Here is a 20,139-nt window from a genome sequence, read left to right on the forward strand (position 1 = left end):
TTTTACCGAAGTTAATACAAATATTACGCCTTTTTATGCTGAAAGCAAAAAGTGAACACCAAATGTGGCATAAACATTGCTTTTGGAAAAAGGGTTGTTGGCCACACCCACCCATTTCTTCAGCCGCCCGAGAAGCCGAGAAGTTATGACTTTGTGTCATTGAATCTTTATGTGTGCATTCGATATGCATTAAAATTCAATAATCATAAAAATAACACGCAAAATAAAGGGAAAATCCAGCACCCCGACTGAACAGCTCCCCCAATTAACCCTTGAATGGCAGCAAAGGAAATTGTCTGGCTCTGTGTCTTTCTGTACCAATATGAACGTCACATAAATCTTGGCAACACTACTACTAAGTCGCTATTAAGTAAAATTGACCACATATTTTATCTCATATGCGCACGCAACGAACGTATACGAAAATGGGGAGGGTCAGGGGTCATTCGAATGGTGAGTGGTGCGGGAGCTGGTGAGCCAGGACAATGTGCAAGTAAATTAAACCAAAGCTTCCAGAAAGCGCAAATTAAATAACTTTGGGAAAGGAAACAATTGAACTCGGAAGTTAAGGAAGTAAATTAACAATTAAATATGATAAAATGAAAGGGAAGTAAGAAAAGAAGAAAAGGAAGCAAGAGTATTTTTAAACATAACCGAACAAGCCTTAAAGTATTTTATTTTATTTTAGCGCTGCCTATTGATTGCTAACAAAATATGGTAAATTCTTACAATACGGGGAAAAATAAGATAAAGTTTACACAAAAAAAAGAAAGTATTACATAGGGGCTTAATAGATCAACGAGATTTGATTTGATATAAAAGGTATCAATATGGAATTTCATATATTTATGTTTTATGCATTAGTTTTTAATAAAGTGCCAAGAAACCATCTTTAAAAGTCCCGCCAAACAAACGGTGTAACCAATAAGCTATTTTATTTACCAGTCTGGCAGCTCAGCAGCATTTTTAGAACCAATCTAAAATACCAAATAATATCGATAGCGGCAATAAAATGCTCAGCGCATTTCGCTTTCTTAATATGTATTTTCATGTAATTGGAATTGCAAATATAAAGAGTTACACATTTTCTGTATAAAAAATAAGACAGATTTGATGCATTTCGCACCATTGGCAGTATCCACATATGCCGGCTCCTCTTTATCGATAGCCGCAAAGTAGGAAAACGCCTATCGAACTATCGCGAGTACGCCGCACTCGCAGTGACGTGTACTCTTTTTTTTTTAGCAAAATATAAGCCGCATCTCTGCACATAGTTTAGTTTAACAGAACCTACTGACAAGAAGCGTTGATTAAGAATTTGTTAAGATAAACCCGCGAGAGATAGACACGTAAGCGGTTTCACAAACTCAACAAAGATGAGGCAACTGGGTAAGTTTCCAAATTAACCAAATTTCCAAAGTAACCAAATTATGTTAATAATACATTTCAATACGCCCCCGCAGCGAGCATTTTGTTGCTGGCTTTTGTCGTGGGCGGCGCTAGTGCCTTCTATTCGCCCACCGACGGCGTCGTGGAGCTGACGCCCTCGAATTTCGACCGGGAGGTGCTGAAAGACGACGCCATCTGGATCGTGGAGTTCTATGCTCCATGGTGCGGCCATTGCCAGAGCCTGGTGCCCGAGTACAAGAAGCTGGCCAAGGCATTGAAGGGCGTCGTGAAAGTGGGCTCCGTGAATGCCGATGCGGACAGCACGCTGAGTGGCCAGTTCGGTGTACGTGGCTTTCCCACCATCAAGATCTTTGGCGCCAACAAGAAGTCGCCCACGGACTACAATGGTCAGCGAACCGCCAAGGCCATCGCTGAAGCCGCTCTGGCGGAGGTGAAGAAGAAGGTGCAGGGTGTCCTGGGCGGCGGCGGTGGATCGTCTTCCGGCGGTTCCGGCAGCTCATCCGGCGATGAGGTCATCGAACTCACCGAGGACAACTTCGACAAACTGGTCCTGAACTCCGACGACATATGGCTGGTGGAGTTCTTCGCCCCCTGGTGTGGTCACTGCAAGAATCTGGCACCCGAATGGGCCAAGGCCGCCAAAGAGCTGAAGGGCAAGGTCAAGTTGGGCGCCCTGGATGCCACCGCGCATCAGAGCAAGGCCGCTGAATACAATGTGCGTGGGTACCCTACCATTAAGTTCTTCCCTGCGGGCTCCAAGCGAGCCAGTGATGCCCAGGAGTATGATGGAGGACGCACTGCCTCGGACATTGTGTCCTGGGCCGGTGACAAGCATGTGGCCAATGTGCCAGCCCCCGAGCTCATCGAGATCACCAATGAATCCACGTTTGAGACTGCCTGCGAAGGCAAGCCCTTGTGCGTCGTGTCCGTTCTGCCACACATTCTCGATTGCGATGCCAAGTGCCGCAACAAGTTCCTCGACACACTGCGCACGCAGGGCGAGAAGTTCAAGCAGAAGCTTTGGGGCTGGGCCTGGGCTGAAGGTGGTCAGCAGTTGGCTCTGGAAGAGTCCCTCGAAGTCGGAGGATTCGGCTATCCGGCCATGGCTGTGGTCAACTTCAAGAAGATGAAGTTCTCCGTGCTCAAGGGCTCCTTCTCCAAGGACGGCATCAACGAGTTCCTGCGCGACATCTCCTACGGACGCGGCCACACGGCGCCTGTTCGCGGTGCCAAGAAGCCAGCGATCGTGTCCGTGGATCCTTGGGACGGCAAAGATGGCCAACTGCCCACCGAGGAGGACATCGATCTGAGCGACATCGATCTGGATAAGGACGAGCTGTAAGGCTGTATGGATCGGAGACCAAGACTGTGCGGCCCAAGCTCAAATTTCCACTTATTAAACTAACAAACACTTGCATTCTGAATGATATTCATTAGTCAGCCAGCGTATCTAAATATAAATAACTCTAATTATCTATTAGCTTTTTTTACCATCCTCACATAGATCTAAACGAATCGAAACCAGCGAACACATAAACTATGTACTACAAAATGAATAAACTGTGCAACAAAACGTGTAAATTATGGGTGTGAAGTGTTAATTGGGTTCGGAAAAGCGCAGGGAGTTGGTAATAAAGTACACAATGTTTCGTGCTTAGCGAGTTTATAAAATGCATTAGTTCTAGTTTGCCGTAAAAACAAATTGGTAAGAACTTTATACTTACATTTGAACTTTCAAAAGTTATTTCACTTACGTATAGTTTATTCTTCAGTTCTTTTATTGGAAATGAATCATCAAATGTATTTATGTTCTTCAAAACTCGATAGCAAACTGTCCAAGTATCAAAATTTGTTACCCAATGATTTATTCCAACATAGCGTTGTATTAATATAAATTCGTAATAAATCAAATACCTTTACGAACAGGATCGTTTCAAGTCGGTTTGCTTAGTTCATTACAACCCCAAACTCCAATAAAAAGAGTGAGAATTTCACCGTTTTACCGTTTGCGGCGGCAAAAGCATTTATTTTATGTAAAACTCACATAAAAATGTCCAAAAAGATTTGTATATAAAATTTGATACTCTTAATGCTAAATAACGTCTAAAAACGTATTTTGACACAATATATAGAAGGATACTCATTCTGGTCTAAATGCACAAACTGAAGATTGCTTAAATGTATTCGTGGCGGCAGATTGGCGCTTAAACTATGATTGGCATGGTATATTTATTAAGTACTTGGTTTCGCTTTAAGTACAACCTGTGTATAAAGGGACGGGAACCAGCATTTTGAAATGTATGCAAAAATTGGGAAATTCGGGGCATCACAAAGAGCTCGTGTGTTAATACGATTCGGACTCTGAATGCAAATTGGGTTGCGTGAAGACGGTACAAAAAGATCTGTGAATTCCCTGGGATTTCGAGAGAAACAACCAGGCAACGTGACTCAATTGCCACAATTTGGCTCTGTCCCACAAAAAAGAACTGAGAACAAAGCTGTGAGTAAACGGCTAAAACTACCTGCATGAGCAGCAATAAAAAAGGCCAAAGATGCAGGAGGGACAAGGAAAAAGGGCCAGAGGACAGGACAGGCCAAACTTGTTGAGCTCGGGATTAAGAGGAACAACAGATAAAGAAAGAGTCGGGGATGCGTAGGAATCCCAATTTACAATTATGAATGATTAATTCCCTTTCCAGCGAACTCCTCAACTGGTTATTGCTATGTACTCTAGAAACATCAAGGTAATGTTACGAAATTCGATAAAAATATGGGAAAATTCAAAGCAGCCAAATATCTTGGTGTACTTGTTTTAAAATCGGAACTTCTTATATGTTTAAAAAAGGCAAAGGGTATAAGAGGTAAAATTCGAGATATTTTTGAAGACCTAGGACCTAAATCTGTAGTCATACTAATGGATTTTGTTTCTGGCTGGCATTCAAGTCTTTTTCGAGTTACTAAATAGACGTACTACTAAACCACTATCCTCCGGGTGTCCACACCTCGAATCAGGCCAACGTATGGTGGTGTTTCTGGTCGGGATAGTTCTCTATGGACTGAATGGAGCGCGATGTGGCGGCGGTAATGGTTGAGGATACGTCCATAAACCGATACTTCTTCTCATCGCGACAGAGTAAGGGGTAGCAAATGATGCCGTAGTAGAAGACGAGGCAGAGAACGATAACGGTGAAGATGATGGCGATGATGCCGAATGTAGAGATTCCAGGTCGACTGTCTAGATACTCCTTGGCCGTCATCGGGGGCTGGGTGGTGGTGGGCGGCTCCGTGGCCTTGTAACCCCTTCGATTGTTCCGCGCTGCACTCGCACTGAAAACCAAGCAGCTGGCGCCTGCAACAACGAGATACGTTTTCGTAAAATCTGATCGCGGGGCGATTTCTTCATTTTTCTCCCTCTCTTTAGCTCACCTAAAACCAGCACACACAACAGGTACGAACTGCGCGACATTTTTAATTTATTTCGAAATCACGATTGAGCACGAACGCGCAGCGAAAACAGTTCGTTTGCCTTTCTTGCTTCTTGCTTTCTTCTCTTTTTGGCCACGAGAACGGGACGCAGACGCAGAAGCAGAACAGAGACTCGAGAATCACACAAAGCAACAAGAAGCAAGACAAAAACCTTTCGCGTTGCTGCTAGGGACGGACTGTCGTTGCTTATCGATACATGGCGATAACCTGCGCTGTCGATGTTTCAAATCGCAGCATTTGGAGAAAAGTTTTTCGTATTGTTTATGCCGAAATTTATAAACAAATATAATATAAAATCATTGAAATATAAAAATTAAAAGAAAAAATAAATATTATGGCTTTGTGGGTCTATGATTCATATATAAATCAGTGAACCAATTATATATAATAAATTTACGCTATATTTCATAGATGCGTGTTAACAAAATTTTAAGAATAATACTGTATATTTACAAAAAAATATATTATTATTAATAATTCATAACTATCGTCGCAACAAACGAATAAACTAGGCCTTCTGTAAAACTATTAATCCGTGACTATTTCCCTTAAAACGATATCATACCGTGACTTAGTCACGCCGCCTAGCAACCATCGACCATCGCCAGCCAGCACAGTTATCGATAACTCGACGAAAATTTGGTTGCCGAGCGTGTGTGCGCTGCCCTGTCCGTGTACACTTTATTTTCAATTGGTGAAAATTGTTATAAAACTAGCGAGGAAATATGTGAAAATAAGAAAAAGCCCAATCTCGACACTCGAACTGTGCGTGCACAATCGAATTGGCGACCTCCTGCTCGCGAAAACCAGATAAAAAGCATAAAAATAACAAAGGCGTTAGCAAGCGAACGACGGGCGAACGAAGGCAAATAGACGCTTTAACCAATCGTTCCCATACAGTTGTGTATATTTAGTCATTGCACCTGATTAACTTGACGCAAGTAAATGGAAGTATAAACTCAAAAACGGCCAACGCAGAGCAAAAGTACAGTGAAAATTGGTCGATTGTCGGCGCACGAAGACGAATACGAACAAAAGGAAGAAGAAGCGAACGAAACAAACGAGAAAGAGAAACGAAACGAACGGCGATTTTGCATTCGTGTGTGTGTTTGTGTGTGCTCGAGTGCGCGCGCGTGTGTATGTGTGAGGGTGGAATATAAACAAAAAATAATTAACAATACGAATATCAAGAACGATTGCTCTACTTGGCGCAAAGTAAAATGTCACATTTGCCACTGGATGCACGGGCCATTCTCCAGTATCTAAATGATTTGGGCTATAGGAACATATCAGCCGAGCAACTCCGTGAATTTCTAAAAGGTAAGCAATCCGTACTAGTGTGCGTGCGTGTGTGTGTGATTGTTTTTGGTTTGTTGTTTTTTATGCACAATGTTTTTTGGTTGCGGCTTTTCGGCTGAATTTCAAACGATTCGTCACCATTTCAATTTGTTTTTATTCACCCAACGAACGTGCGTACAAAGCACAGGCGAGAAAAAGAGCTGCGGCACAGCCAGAAATACGTTGCAATGGAAAAAAGGGAAAAATAAAAACGAGTATTACTTGGAAATTGTGAATAACACACTATACATACCCATGGCACAGTGGTTTGCAGCAACAAAATTCATTCGGACCACACATTTAGGAATAATCGAATAAAGGCCGCTCGACATCGAAGGAAAACTGCTTTTGCAAAAGTTCATGTTCTTTGGCATAAATACATTTCAGTGGAAAGCCTAACACATGGCTCTTGTGACCCCACTGTTCTGTGTGTTTTTTTTTTTGCTTTTGGCTTGCTAGTCATAGTTGTTGTTGCTGCTGCCGTGGGCCTGCTTTTCAGCGTTTGCCAGTGTGTTTCGGCCTCCACCACATTGTAAGCTTCATCCGCAACTTCACATGAATTTTATCCACGAACATACATATGTACACGTACAGCAGCGGGTAAAACGTTAGGAAAATGTCAATATATTTGAATTTAAAATAGGAATAAGAAAAATGATCTCTTCAAATATATAGATTTTAGTACCGAATGCTCAAAATTTGGACTGATCAAAATAACTATTTCGGTTATATTAAATTGAATGTGCTATAACTTCCACCGCAACTGTATACATGAATTGTGTGTGTGTTGTCTTTTTCCCCTCCTCTCTTTTTGTGTTTTGTGCGTTTTTCGTGTTATTTTTCGCTTTATGCTTTATGTCCTCCTACTCTTTCTTATTTTTTCCCCTTTGTTGTTGTTGCTACTGCGAACGCTTGAGGGTTGCCACTAGGTTTTCTTTCGTTTTTCTTTGCGCCAACGTTTCGTGTTGTAATGGCAAATATAAGGCGAGGGCAAAAAAAGTGCCAGCGCAGCGTGCTGATGTGCTCGTTTTTCGGGTTATATGTATATATTGACGCGCGTCAGTACTTATGGCTAGTCATATCATTTATTTGCAAGTATTTACTAGTGGGTGAGTACAGAGCGCGGCAGGGTTGCCGGACTAATTATCATTTTGAGTTTAATATCGGTCATCGGCCATTATGCCTTTGGCAGCTCATTCGCATTGTTTTTTGGCAGACGTAAAAAACCAAAACAACAAATATGAATGGAATGCGATAAACCACATATTGCGCAAATGAGCAAGAAAGAAAACGATAAGATATATATTTATGTATATTTGTTAGAAGTGTTTTTATAAAGTGAAATAATAATTGTAAAAATGTAGAAGATACAATTTTTCTAAAATATGTAGCTTATAAACAAGCACAAGCTTGGAATGACTAACTAAAAATAAATGTCAGACCAACAGTTAGGTTTTCCTTAAATACATTTTCTTGCACATGTGTTTCTTCGTGCCTGTTTTGTAATTTCGCCAAAGAAAGATTGTAAATATAACTGGTTTTTAATCAAATGCAGCAACAGAGTAAAATGTATGTTGCAGCTATGTCACCACCAATTTTTCCGCGTGCTGGCAACGCCTCGCTAAGCGAAGACCGACCTGGCAGCTCGATGCCGCAGCACAGCTGCTGCTTCTTCTTCTTCCACCCGCTTGGGTTGTGTTTCTGTGGTCCCATTTAGTTTGGAATTAAAATAAATTAACTCACACTTAACACTCGATGGCCTTTTAGGCAATACATACCGAAATGCATCCAAGTGCAGTTATTGATTTGATTTGTGTGTATCCGAATGCAAAATTGCATAACACACATCGGGAAACGTACAAGGAGCAAGAAGAAGAAGAACCACCGGGAGTAGGATTTCCTTCCCCCACAGTGATTTATTAGTTTTATTTCATTTCTCGTGGCAAATAAGTTAAAAACGCGGTTGGTGTTGGATTTCAAGCTACGGTCGAATTTTGAATAAATAAAGCAAACTTATTAAATCTATGGTTATAACTACAGCTTCAAACTGGTATAACTTCAACGTAACTCATATTGGAGGGAAAATTAATTAGTGCCGTTCTTGTTTTGATTAAAATGTTTTTAACTATTTAAAAAAAACACTGTAATAAGTTTATTTTCTTATTTGTTTAATTCAAACATTTTTTGTTATGTTCTGCTTTAAAATGTATTCTTGGGTGCAATTGGAAAATCTTAAGTTTCAATAATTTACACTATACATAAAGCTTACACTTATTTTTCACTTGATGTATTTTCTAGAAAATTCCTAATTCAATGCCTTTAATTTGTTAAAATTCGACTGTAGGTCAGCCCTTCAAGATACATTTTAATTAATGGCGTTTTCAACAATTTCTTTTCTCTTTAATTCTGGGTCCGTTGGCTGCAGCTAATTTGCGCCAGAAGGTATGCAACCGCAGTCGGACAAACAAAGCGCCAGCAGACTCGCAACAACAACTAGCCACTCAACAGCAGCAGCTTCCGCAACAGCAGCAACTCCTCCTAAAGTAAAGGTTATTAAGAGCAAACGCCCTCTGTGCCACTTTAAGTTCTACCTGGACATTTGCGATCATCAGTTAGCAAAGCGCATTGAGTCCGACATCAAGGCTTTGGGTGGACATCTCGAGTTCTTTCTCAGTGACGATATTACACACTTTGTCACTGATAAGCCAGAGATCATCAGCGGAACTCCCGGAACACCAGGTACACCCAGCACACCCACCAATCACTACCAACAAGATGATGGTTCGGCAAGAAAACCGAATCAGCGGCAATCAAGAGCGGATGCAATACTAAGTCGTGTGCGGAGGAGCACGGTTGGGGTGACAAACAGTGGCAATAGCACACCCACGACATCCCTAAAACGGAGCTATACCATCTGGCAGACGGATTACGCCCAACGCTTTATAAAGCGCATTCAGACCGAGCTTAAGCAATACCTTGAGGGTAAGAAGGAAGGTGGAGGAGCATCAGCATCAGCTAGCCCCCATCACATACAACTGAAAAAGCAGTATGTGAAGATCGAATCCGTCAAGCGTAATTATAGACCTTACTACCATCTTATCAAGCAGCCAGACGACTGGCCAAAGATAGATTTAAGCAGCGAAGACGGCGCCTTTCGACTACTAACAAAGTCGAAGACCAAGGATAAGGAGCAGAGCATGACCCGCAAGTCTTTGGGTTCACGCACATCACAGAAAGACAAACCAGCAGCTGGGGAAGAAAAGCCACTCCAGCATCCTTCTCTGCAGGAACTTAAAAAACAGTCTGCAATCCCGAATAGTCCGCGTTCCAATTGTCGCGAACCAATAGATTCGAGTGAAAAACAAGGTGGAGTTTGTGAGATCTGTAAATTGGAGTACGATATCCTGAATATTCATTTGCAAAGCAAAGATCACGAGCTCTTTGCAAAGAATTCGGATAATTTCCTGACTCTAGACACTCTAATTCGAAGTTCAGCGGATGTGAATAGGTTCCTGGAGGAGGAGCCCGCCGAGAGTGAACTTGACATGGATGTCGACGAATCGTTGAGTAATGAGGAGTTGCAGAGTCCCCGTCAGAGGCCATCGCCAGCGTTGCGCGAGAAGTCCAAGAGGATAACCAAGGGAAAGCATTCGTCGGAAAAGTTTCAAGGAGTAGCAGTGACGTCACCTCAAACGCCTTTCCCTGGTGGCAAGAAGGTCCAAGGAAATCTGCCTGGTAGTCTTTCTGAGCTTCAGCGTCAGGAACATCCAACAACAGCTGCAGCAACGCCGACAACGAATTCAGGGCGAAGAAAAACACAGAACTCCAGTCTGTCACCTCCTAAGAGAGCCATGTTGCCGCCTTCTTCTATTTATAAGGTTGTAGAAACCAGGGAGGAATGTGCTACGCCTCCCAGAGGCCGAGGAAGACCTCCCAACCAAGTGGATTCGCCCTCACTGATTGTAAAGTTCCAAAAGATCCGACAAACAGAGTTACAACGACTTAATGGAGAGGCAGAGAACTTTATGTTTCCCAGGACAGCGGTACCTACCACAAGGAGCAGCAGTGAGTTGCCCACGGATATCGATCGACAAACCACCTCGGATGTAAGAGGCAGATACAGTATATCCTCCGCCAGTCTCGACACCAGCACCAGCGAAGCAGAAACTAAGGAATCTTCAGGACTACCTACTTCTAGCATACGCAAGCGAGCTCAAGCAGTGGGAAGGCGAAGAAAAGTAGGAGGAGCAGCGGCGCAGGAGGTTTTCCAGCGCCAATTATCAACAGGGAGCAGTAGCAGCAATAGCAACCAGCAGCGCTTTCCAAGCGCCCCCATCCAGCCAGAAGAAGGGCCTCAACCGCAGCCACAGCCGCAGCTAAAGATTAAGATAAAGCAGGAGCAATTGGTGGCCACCAGGAAGAGCAGTCGCACAGCCACGGCTATTGTGACAGCAGCCACCGCCAGCAGTCATCAACAGCAGCAGCTAAGGCAGACAACTTGCCGCAAAATGGCCAATAAACTGGAGGATAGGATGGGGGATCTAGAAAAGCCCAAAATAAAAATAAAGAAGGAAGCTGTCGAAGTGAAGGAGTTGGAAGATCTGGAAGACATATTGGATAAAGAATTAGATGAGGAGATGGACAGTAGTTGCAGTAGTGGCAGCGATGAAGACTACATTGCTGGTACCCAACGTAGAATCACGGCAGCTCCTAGGAAATCAACGGATACTCGCGAACAAAGAGCAGCTAGGCGGCTTTCCAGGTTAACCATAAACCGTAGTGCCGGAGAGCTGGAGTTAACCGAGGTCAAAACCTCTCCGTCAAAAAGTCGCGCAAAGAGCCAGAAACCGTCAAGTCCCACGAAAAATAAAGTCAAACAGCAGAAGGCAGTGCCACCAGCGATAGATTTATTCTTTGATTGCAGTAAAAGCGAAAGACTTCAGGAAATGCAGTATACCTTCGAATCGTTGCCAAGTGGAGAGCTTTGGAATAGAGTTTTTCTGCGACAGGATGCGGGTGAAGAGAACTATTACACGTATTACGGTAGCACTAACTACAGGAAACTGCCCTATGAAATGGGTCCCATACCCATGGCCAAAACATTGCCAGCACACAGTTGTGCTTTATGTCGCGCGGCCAGCGAGGTGAAGCAGGATAAGGAAGAACAGATCAAGCAGGAAGATCAGAAGCCCACACCCAAGAAGGAAGTTAAGAAGGAGGAGGAAGTCCAGTCCTCTTCCTCCTCCGCGACCTACAAGAACAAAAAGCTCCACCTTCTCCAGCGTTACCAGCAGGAACAGGAGCAACTGCAGCAGCTGGAGGGAAGTTCCCTTACCACTGCCACAGCCAAATGTGATAGCAAGGCGAGCACCCCAGAATTGCTGGAAAGGGAGTTTGCCTCGGGTTCCCTGGGGGATAGAGTGCAGCTGATAGAGAGAGTCAGGAGCACATCCAGTTCAAGCTGCAGCAACAGTCAACGAAGCGGCATAACCTGCAGGAATAAGCAGCTGGCACGGATTGCCGAATTACCACCACGAAAATCCCCTAGAGAACATGCCTCCACTTTGGCTTTGGTCAGTTGCATTATACGGCAGCGTCAGGACTCACAAAGTAAAACGAACTCAGAAGCAGAAGAGCCACCCCCTCCTGTAGCTGCACCAAAGCTTAAAACTCCTATAAAACAGGAGCCAGTAGTACCTTCATCTCCCCGAACTACTCGTTCTCAAGCTGCCACTCCTGTCGAGGAACTTCGATTTGCCACCGAGATTAGCGAGACGGTAAAGAGAATAAGGCGGGGACAAAACAAATATGATCATTCCCCGCCAGCGCCAGTTCCTACGCCCGCAACTTCTTCGCCCGTCAGAAGTCGCCGCCTGACACCTGCGGCTCGAAGTGCGGGTCAGATGTATTCGCGCCGCTTGGAATTCTCAACCAGTCAAAGGCAATCCTCAGCGAGTGCGCTCTTGGGCAAGCGCAACAGAAGAGTGAATCCTCCGGTAGCAGGCACAGTGCGACCGACTGCCCAACATCTTTCCGGGACAAGTGCGTTTCGCGGAGTCCGCAAATTGCCCAGCAAGAAGGGCTTGCTCGAATACGAAATGGAACCGTGTGCCCTTAAAGCTTTGGATCAAGCCCGTCAGTATAGCAATCCTGGTTTCGTTGCCTGGCAGTTAGACAAATATCTGGAGCTAGCTGGCAAAGAGTACGATATGGAGGAAGACGATATGTCAGCGGAGGTGGACACAGAAGAAAGAGAACAAAGGCTTGTTAACACCCCACAAACTCCACCACCTACTGATTGCTTTACGAGCGAGTTTGACCTGTGTGATTTAATTCTGGGAAGTGCAGGGAGTGCAGACGAAGATGAAGATGTTTCCAGAGGAAACCCACCTGGTCCCGGTCGACGGATAAATAATCTCAATCTATATGCCAGCTATTATAGGAAAAAGAAGAGCCTAAAGTCCAATCGCACGGGCTGGCCAAAAGCTCAGAGAAGACGGAATGCAGGCGGATTAGGTGGCAGTCGATCGGTGCCAGATGAGCGAATTAATTTCCAGAAAATGGGTCTTGCTGAGCTTCACCCTATAAAGCAAGAGCCTATGGAGACGGAAGAGGAGCAGACCACAACCACCACAACAACTATGACTTCTGGGACGAGAGGAAATCTGCTTAGCAAAGACGATGAAGATGATGAAGGAGGCGGAAATTCGCCCTCTGGCGGATCACCTGCCGATGATAAACAGAATTCCCGGGAAGATGCCGTGATGACTCCGCCAGCGACCGATGTTGATGAACAGGCTGAACCGCAGGCGGACGAAATGGAAAGTTTGCCCGACGAAGATGAAACCATGGCGGATTCTGTGGATCAGCAGCAGGATGTTGAGGCGGAAATCGAAGCAACCGATGCGGATGTCGAGGAAGAAGAAGAGGAGGAGGAGGACGAAGATGTTTTCGAAGATGCCTACGAAGAGCAGGAGATCGGCATGCAGAAAACGGAGCCTCCTGAGAAAAGAGCTCGAATACCTTCCATATCTGTAACCACGCCCCCCGAAGCCTCTGCACAAAGCAAAAAACTCTTGCTTACCCTGCATAATGGTCAGCGACTTCAGGCCACCTCCACACCGAGTACCGGACAAGTTCAACAGCAGCAGAGAAGAACTCCCCAGCTAAACGGAAGTCTAGGCAGCTGCATTTCGCCAAGTGAGAAACTGGGTGACAATTCCGACATATTCACGGTATCCTCTGACGGCCTGGATACCGATTTGGATTTAAGCAACACCCAGGCAGGCGATTCGCACGAGCATTGCCCACACCAGACGACGCCGAAGCGGAAGTTTGACATCTCCAAGTATGCGCCACCGAATAATGGAAAGGCGGCGAGCAGTTGTGCCGCCGAAGCAGCGACGGCCGCCGTGAAGTCATTGGCCATCTCGCAGTTCCTGAAGAAGGAGGTGCGTGTCACCTGCAGGCGGCTAAGGGCGCCATTCCGACGCTTTCGATACCGTCGTTGAGCACCCTGTGTCATCTAATCATCATCCAGATCAAGAAACGCATCATTCAGCACCAATCACGTTTAGCTTTTAGTGTGTACAGCGACGAAGAGTAATAAGTTTCAGTTTTTAGGTATTTTTAGGCCACAAATCCCTCCAAAACCACAAAAACACAGCGATTTCGATTCAGTCATCTTTCCAGTTTTAATTTCTGATTCCATTTGGCGAAGTGAGAATTAAATGAATGATGGGTACATTAGAACCCATTTAATATACTCGTTTGAGAAAAAGCACCACTGCCAAAATTGTGAAAAGCGAATAGCATTAATGTTTTCTGAAAACTCTAAATGTCAAATCAAGTCCGTCAAATTTAATCGATCGTGAGCAGTTTTCATCCCATTTATCAGCTAAGTGTAGCATAATTGAAACTCACACAAATCACACACGGAAATACGTACATAAGCCTTAGTTTAATCTTAGTTTAGCTCAAATTCCCTGCCCCCCAAATAATTCTCATCAACCAATTCGGACTATTCCAAAATCTCTCATTTTCAACCTAGCCTCTAAGTAGTCAAGTTTCCATTTATCGTTTTTGTTTTTAACTGTGGAAATCACCTATTAAACTGTTTTCATTTTCTTAGCTATGTACTATTATCAAAGTCAACGCTCAAGCTAAATAAAAAAGAAGAAAAACGTAACTATGTAACAGAAGAAAAATAACTTTAAACAAAAAACCAAAAGCAATTGTAAAAATATTAAAACAAAGAGTAAATTAAATTAAATATTCAATTAAAAATACAAAAGAAAGTTTTAATTACTTGAATGCACATCGCATGGGTCGATAGATTATTGTAACTCTCTCTTCTGATCTAGGACAAAGTTTTATTTCCGTAGGCCGGTGTCAAGTTTTTATAACCTTTCAGATTCGGTTAGTCAAAGTAAATAATACTTTATGCCATCCTAATTTACCGCACCTATCTCACTACCCTATCTCATACCCACTATCCTCATTTCCCTGCTAATGACCACTTCTTTGATCCGATCCCATCCCAATATAGACTTGCGCAAGCTCATCAAGCATGAGGAACGCCTGGCGGAGAACGCAAAGGAGAGCGATTTCAGCGGCCTGCATAAACGCGGCACCGTCAGCTCGCGTGCCAAACTGAGTGTGGAAAAGGATAAGGAGAATGCGGCTCCATCGTGTCCGTGTCCATCTGCCAAGGAGAAGGAGTGCAAGACTGACCAGGACGATCCTAGGGAGCGGTCCGGTGGTGGGACCAGCTTTGCGGACTTAGCTCGCCTTTTCAAAGAAAAACTCTTGATGGATGCTTCCGTGCCTCCCATGGCGGCTCAGGATGCAGCTCTCGATAAGCCTCAGGTGAACGGAAGGCGTCGCAGCCGCAGCCAGACCCGCCGGGCAAAGGAACCTCCTATGTCTAGCAGCGAATCGGAAGCTAATGAAGACCGTGCTAGGATGCAACGCCGACGCCGGAGCAAGTCGCATCCTCGTAGCGCTTCCAATCGGAGATCTGCTGCGGGTAAGTTATCTTAAACACCATTTTTATGAAGCTTTAATTGTTATGCCCATCTTTCCCTATTTAGTTCGACAACGTGGGAAATCCAAGAACTGCGATCCGGTGTCATTATTTCATTACTACCAGAAGGAGTGGGCTCATTTTCGCAGCCAGATCCCCGGCGAGAATTCCCGCACCGGAGTACGCAACAAGCCAATGGGCCTGAAGAAGTGAAGATCATTTTCAATGCGACTATTATTTTTAAAATTCCATACTTCATTTGATTCCGCTGAACTGCAGTGATTACAGCACTTATTTATCCTTGTATTCATTCTTAACTCATTATTCTAAGCACTTCTTTAAAACAAACTGTAGAAGAAGAATAAAAAATCTTGATGTGTTTAACTAAAGGTTTAAATTTTAATTTGTTGCTGAATGTGTATGTAATTAGTGAACCTCCCCTCCTTTTGTAATCAAATATTTTTAGCTCCACGTGAGGTGTTCACATTTTTAGACCAGCTGTCAAAATTTTCATTTAAAATATTAGTTTTTCACCTGCTATTGGCAAGTGAACACTGTTGTTGATAAGAGGAAGAGTAGAAATGTTGGAGAGGCTCCGAAGATCCCAGATAAGACTGGATTCCTCCGCACCCATTGGAAACCGAACCACCACGATGCGAAGAACCCGTCGACTGAGCTTTAATATCGAAGCTAATGGCTTTGTGCCGCCGCCAAGGACTCGAAGAAGACGAAGAAGGGATCCATACTTTATAACTTATCCTCCGTTGTATGACCCCATGCAGATGGGACACCAATGGGGATTTGATTTCCGCAGCAACGAATTGCCCTATGCTTATGGAAATTTATTTGAGCCCCCTAACCGCTTAGATGCGGGTGAAAAATACGAATATGACACTGTAAGCTCGCTTCCGCCAGAAGAAACGTGCGATACCACTAAACCGCAGGTTGTTCATGAGCTTGGGGATGTGTTATTGGGATTAGACAGCTTATTGCAAGACAAAAAGGTCAAAATACTGGAAGAACTTCAAGAAAAGTCGAATAACACCGAGAATAATGAAGATCAAAGCTCTAGCTCTCAAGCCAGCCATCCTTCAGTTCTAAACCATGTTATGTGTGAAGCAATTGACCGGATAAACAACTATATAGGAAATTATTTGAAACAGAAGGAGATGCAAGTCAGCTTAAATCAAATAAATAACTTGCGGGGAAAGCTACCAGCGGTCCAGGTGTTTCAGCTGCCTGTGCAGCCGCTGATTGTTCAGTCGTTTCCACCGTATCCTTCTTTCGATAGCTATCCCCTACAGGAAAATGTTCTTCAAAAGAAATCTCATCTCGAACGCTTGCCTTGGTTGAAGGAGCGAAAACGCAAACGCCTGTCAAAGTCCACTACCTACGTGCACATGCAGAATCAAGGAAGTAGTACCGAGGATCTGCCAAAGATCCTGGAGGCGTCAAGTTCGCCGTTAAGAAGAAATAAACTCACACAAATCTTAGAAACATCCAAAAAGGATGCTGGCACAACCATGTGGTGTCCGAGGGAATGCTGTGGAGAACAGTGCGGTGCGCTTAGGAGGCAGGAAGACTGTTACTTATCACAAGAAAATACAGATATTGCGCATTCCCTAAACTCAACTGAAGGTTTTCCTCCTCCATGTCTCAAGGCCCCACCACCGAGTATTATATCAGACGAAGAAGTGGACGATCACGAAGAGTATTACCATTCTAATGGAGAGTCCATGTACCTACATGGTTCCCCTCGAACATCAAGTTATAGATCTAGCTGCGATTATCGCCAAGAAGGGGGAAACCTTACCTACTCCTATATGGAGGAAGAGGAGCAGGTGGATGATGATGACTGGTATCGAAGTGCTAGCGATAAGCTTGCTGAGTTGGAAGTGGAGCAGGACTACTATAGGGAATCGGAAAACGAAATGCTAAAGCACCTTGAACCCAACAGTGAAAATAGTTGTGTAAATATCATAGCCACTAGCGATATGGCGGTCAGCACTACGGAGCTCAATGTTGAAACTCAACGAACACCGATAAATATTGTGAGGATGTGCAAAGCGTCCTCCTTAAAACAGCAAAATAATCTTAGAGATGGAAACCAGAAGGGATCTTCTCCAGGAATCCATAAAGTTATGTTTGAAGATGTCCAATGCAACAAAGGAGTGCAGGTCCAACCAAACTTCATATCGACGGGAACGGATCCAATAAGGAAAGTATCTATTTCCACGATATCCAAGGTCAAGGAGAATTCAAAGCAACAAATAAAGCCAAAAGACAGGATCTATCAATCTATAAACATAAAAAGGCGCCACCAAGAGGAATAAATAATATAGGACCAAAATGACCGTAAAGCAATCTTTTACAGTTCTATCAAATTTAACAAATTTGAAATATTGTATACTTTCGACTCTCTTTCAAACAGATCTTCAAAGGGGCTTGGGCTAGGACGTTGGTAGTGATGAAACCCAGATGCTATTATGTTCTGTGAGCATCAGACTCAAAAGCCGGAGAAGAACGCCTGTCGCTGCAAGAACTGTGTCCTACGGCACTCCGATATACTTCCGTGGCCGGAGCCCATTGGATTCATGGCTGATCGCAAAAATGAGAAGGACAACACCAATCGCATGAACACATTTCAATCAGCAGACAGTGTGGTTACCATTGGAGAAACTAATGAGAAGCAGATCGATCAGTACAAAAACCACAACCATAATTTCAATGAAACGGCTTATACCCCAACTCGAAGTGGGGTCAACTCTCCAACTTACGAAGGGGGTCCTTCTCCCACTCAGCGCGGTGGCACTACTCCAGATCCCAATGAAGGTAATACTCCACCTCGAAAAGGACATTCACCATCGCGGACGACAACACAGCCTCCAGCTCAACCCACCATCCTGCTGATCGTAGTCAAGTGAGTAATTGGAGCTGGTTCTTTAAAAGCCATAAGGAAATATTTTTTGTAGCAAGAACGATCCACCACCGTATGGCCAAGGAAATAGTGCGGAATATCAAGGCCACCGATATTCAGATTTGGGACCAAGGGGATATCCAGGTCCGGGACCGAGGGGATATCCAGGTCCAGGACCCAGGGGATATCCAGGTCCAGGACCCAGGGGATATCCAGGTCCAGGACCCAGGGGATATCCAGGTCCAGGACCCAGGGGATACCCAGGTCCTGGACCCAGGGGATATTCAGGCCCGGGATCTAGAGGATATCCCGGTCCGGGATCTAGAGGACTTCCAGACTCGGGCGGTGGACCACAAAGGTAACATCATAAATGATTTGGGCATACAGAACTAAAAAATGTACCGTTAATGTGACTATATAATAACACTATACTTTTTAAATTGTTTAATATCAATTATGTTTTGTTGTTTAATCAGCAATTATTACCCACCGCCCGGACCTGGAAATGGAACTGGACCCAGAGGAAGACCAAGTACTCAGAATGCCCATGAACATGCCTACTAGTAAGTCATAAGACGTATACTGAATATTATTTATTATACATGCGGTTACCAAATATCTGCATAGTATAGAAAATATTGTTTAAGGTTTTTATACTGCAAAACTTAACTTTTTCACAGTGACAGACGCCGATATAGCGAAGCTAATCAGCCAGGCTGGAATAGGTAGAGTATAATTCTTAAATTCTAAAGGTAAAAACATACAAATTGGTTGTTTTACAGATACCGAGATGACTGGAGGGGGCAGCCAGGAAGGTAAAATATTTGCTATACTATTTAAATTTGATATTTATTCCATTCCTATTTCAGATACTCGGATGGTGCCTATGTCGGGGAGCACAATTTCACTCGCCAGCCCGAACCCCGAATAAATTGCCAGTGCCCAGAGTCTTCGGCTCCCTCCGAAACACAAGCATTTCGTCCAGAAACGGATAGTCACACACGCACCAAAAGAAGGAGCCTGAAGCGCCTGGTGGGCAGCGGAGTCGGATTTACTTGTAGTTGCCAAGGTCAAAACCCGATGGCAGGTAACCTGGGACCTCTCAAACACGAAATAGAAAATCAAGAGCTGGGAAAAAATGGAGGCATGGGAACACCACCCAATACGATCGACTATGTATCGGATAGGGGAAGCCCGCCGGATATCCGAGAAGTAATTGTGACCGATGCTAAAAACAAGACGTACAAATGCATACAGGTATGATGTGCGGCATTCGCGGTAGACCACACTGAAAACATCTTTATCTCCGACACAGGTTCCAATTTGTATCTCAACTGGGAAGCCGGATACATGTCGCTGTTGCAAATGCGCTCCAGCTCCCGACACGGGAAACGATGAATCCTTCGACGAGGACGCGGAGTGCACCTGCAATCAACAGGGCAAATGCACCTGTGTGGCCGGGAATGAGTTGCCCGAAGAGTTTGGCTGCGAGTGCGATCTCACCAACTTGGAGCAAACTCTACGAAAGCTCATACCCAACGCCGAGTGCTTGTGCTACTTGAAGAAGAAGCGCCGCAGAAAGCGAAAGAAGTGGTCCCCCAAAGTCTACTACGACCGCTTCGCCAATCCTCCTTTTGTCCTGAATCCCAAGCCTAGATGTCTGGAGTACGGGCGCAGTCCATACTACAACCCGTGCTTTAACTCCTGCAGCTGCGCACCTGTCGCAAAGAGCTGTTACACCTGTGACTACAACTGTGGAGGATGTTGTCGCTTTTGAAATCCCCCAATGAAGTTAAATTCCAGCAACCTGTACAGATCCTCAACACTTACTGAGCTTACGCCAGCAAGCTTCATATAAGTCGTTTTCTGCCGTCATTTGACACTTGTTGGGGATCTCTAAGGAAGCTAATAAAATACTAATAATTGGGAATTATAATTAAAGATCCCTTTATCAGAGAAATGT

At 44.3% G+C, this 20,139-nt stretch overlaps 5 protein-coding genes across 8 annotated transcripts; 4 read left to right on the forward strand and 1 right to left on the reverse strand.

Annotated features, from left to right (window-relative positions):
• The first annotated feature begins 1,217 nt into the window (after window positions 1-1,217).
• Window positions 1,218-2,991, forward strand: LOC122613245 (protein disulfide-isomerase A6 homolog). The gene is made up of 2 exons (XM_043787337.1): window positions 1,218-1,389; window positions 1,464-2,991. Exons 1-2 carry the CDS (start codon window positions 1,377-1,379, stop codon window positions 2,750-2,752), a joined length of 1,302 nt encoding a protein of 433 aa, XP_043643272.1. The 5' UTR covers window positions 1,218-1,376; the 3' UTR covers window positions 2,753-2,991.
• Window positions 2,992-3,399: 408 nt separating this feature from the next.
• LOC122613761 lies at window positions 3,400-5,059 on the reverse strand. The gene is made up of 2 exons (XM_043788132.1): window positions 4,837-5,059; window positions 3,400-4,759 (listed from the first exon to the last, which is right to left on the reverse strand). Exons 1-2 carry the CDS (start codon window positions 4,874-4,876, stop codon window positions 4,419-4,421), a joined length of 381 nt encoding a protein of 126 aa, XP_043644067.1. The 5' UTR covers window positions 4,877-5,059; the 3' UTR covers window positions 3,400-4,418.
• Window positions 5,060-5,522: 463 nt separating this feature from the next.
• On the forward strand, window positions 5,523-15,025 carry LOC122612398 (protein chiffon). 2 transcript variants are annotated; one of them, XM_043785979.1, is made up of 3 exons: window positions 5,523-6,216; window positions 8,660-13,685; window positions 14,783-15,025. In XM_043785979.1, exons 2-3 carry the CDS (start codon window positions 8,679-8,681, stop codon window positions 14,888-14,890), a joined length of 5,115 nt encoding a protein of 1,704 aa, XP_043641914.1. In that variant the 5' UTR covers window positions 5,523-6,216; window positions 8,660-8,678; the 3' UTR covers window positions 14,891-15,025. The 2 variants fall into 2 exon arrangements, with proteins under 2 accessions (XP_043641914.1, XP_043641915.1); XM_043785980.1 differs by lacking the exon at window positions 5,523-6,216 and adding an exon at window positions 7,922-8,196.
• Window positions 15,026-15,045: 20 nt separating this feature from the next.
• Window positions 15,046-15,472, forward strand: LOC122614421. The gene is made up of 2 exons (XM_043788986.1): window positions 15,046-15,262; window positions 15,327-15,472. Exons 1-2 carry the CDS (start codon window positions 15,046-15,048, stop codon window positions 15,470-15,472), a joined length of 363 nt encoding a protein of 120 aa, XP_043644921.1.
• A 269-nt stretch (window positions 15,473-15,741) lies between these two features.
• LOC122612930 (uncharacterized protein CG42266-like) lies at window positions 15,742-20,136 on the forward strand. 3 transcript variants are annotated; one of them, XM_043786841.1, is made up of 8 exons: window positions 17,355-17,477; window positions 17,691-18,179; window positions 18,232-18,534; window positions 18,653-18,739; window positions 18,857-18,901; window positions 18,959-18,991; window positions 19,046-19,433; window positions 19,492-20,136. In XM_043786841.1, the coding sequence occupies exons 2-8, from the start codon at window positions 17,746-17,748 to the stop codon at window positions 19,951-19,953; spliced, it is 1,752 nt and encodes a 583-aa protein (XP_043642776.1). In that variant the 5' UTR covers window positions 17,355-17,477; window positions 17,691-17,745; the 3' UTR covers window positions 19,954-20,136. The 3 variants fall into 3 exon arrangements, with proteins under 3 accessions (XP_043642777.1, XP_043642776.1, XP_043642775.1); XM_043786840.1 differs by lacking the exon at window positions 17,355-17,477 and adding an exon at window positions 17,484-17,614; XM_043786842.1 differs by lacking the exons at window positions 18,232-18,534; window positions 18,653-18,739; window positions 18,857-18,901; ... (1 more) ...; window positions 19,046-19,433; window positions 19,492-20,136 and having other exon boundaries at window positions 15,742-17,614; window positions 17,691-17,830.
• The last annotated feature ends 3 nt before the right edge of the window (window positions 20,137-20,139 follow it).

This window comes from Drosophila teissieri, chromosome 2R, assembly GCF_016746235.2.
Source record: "Drosophila teissieri strain GT53w chromosome 2R, Prin_Dtei_1.1, whole genome shotgun sequence".
Taxonomy (NCBI): Eukaryota; Metazoa; Arthropoda; class Insecta; order Diptera; family Drosophilidae; genus Drosophila; species Drosophila teissieri.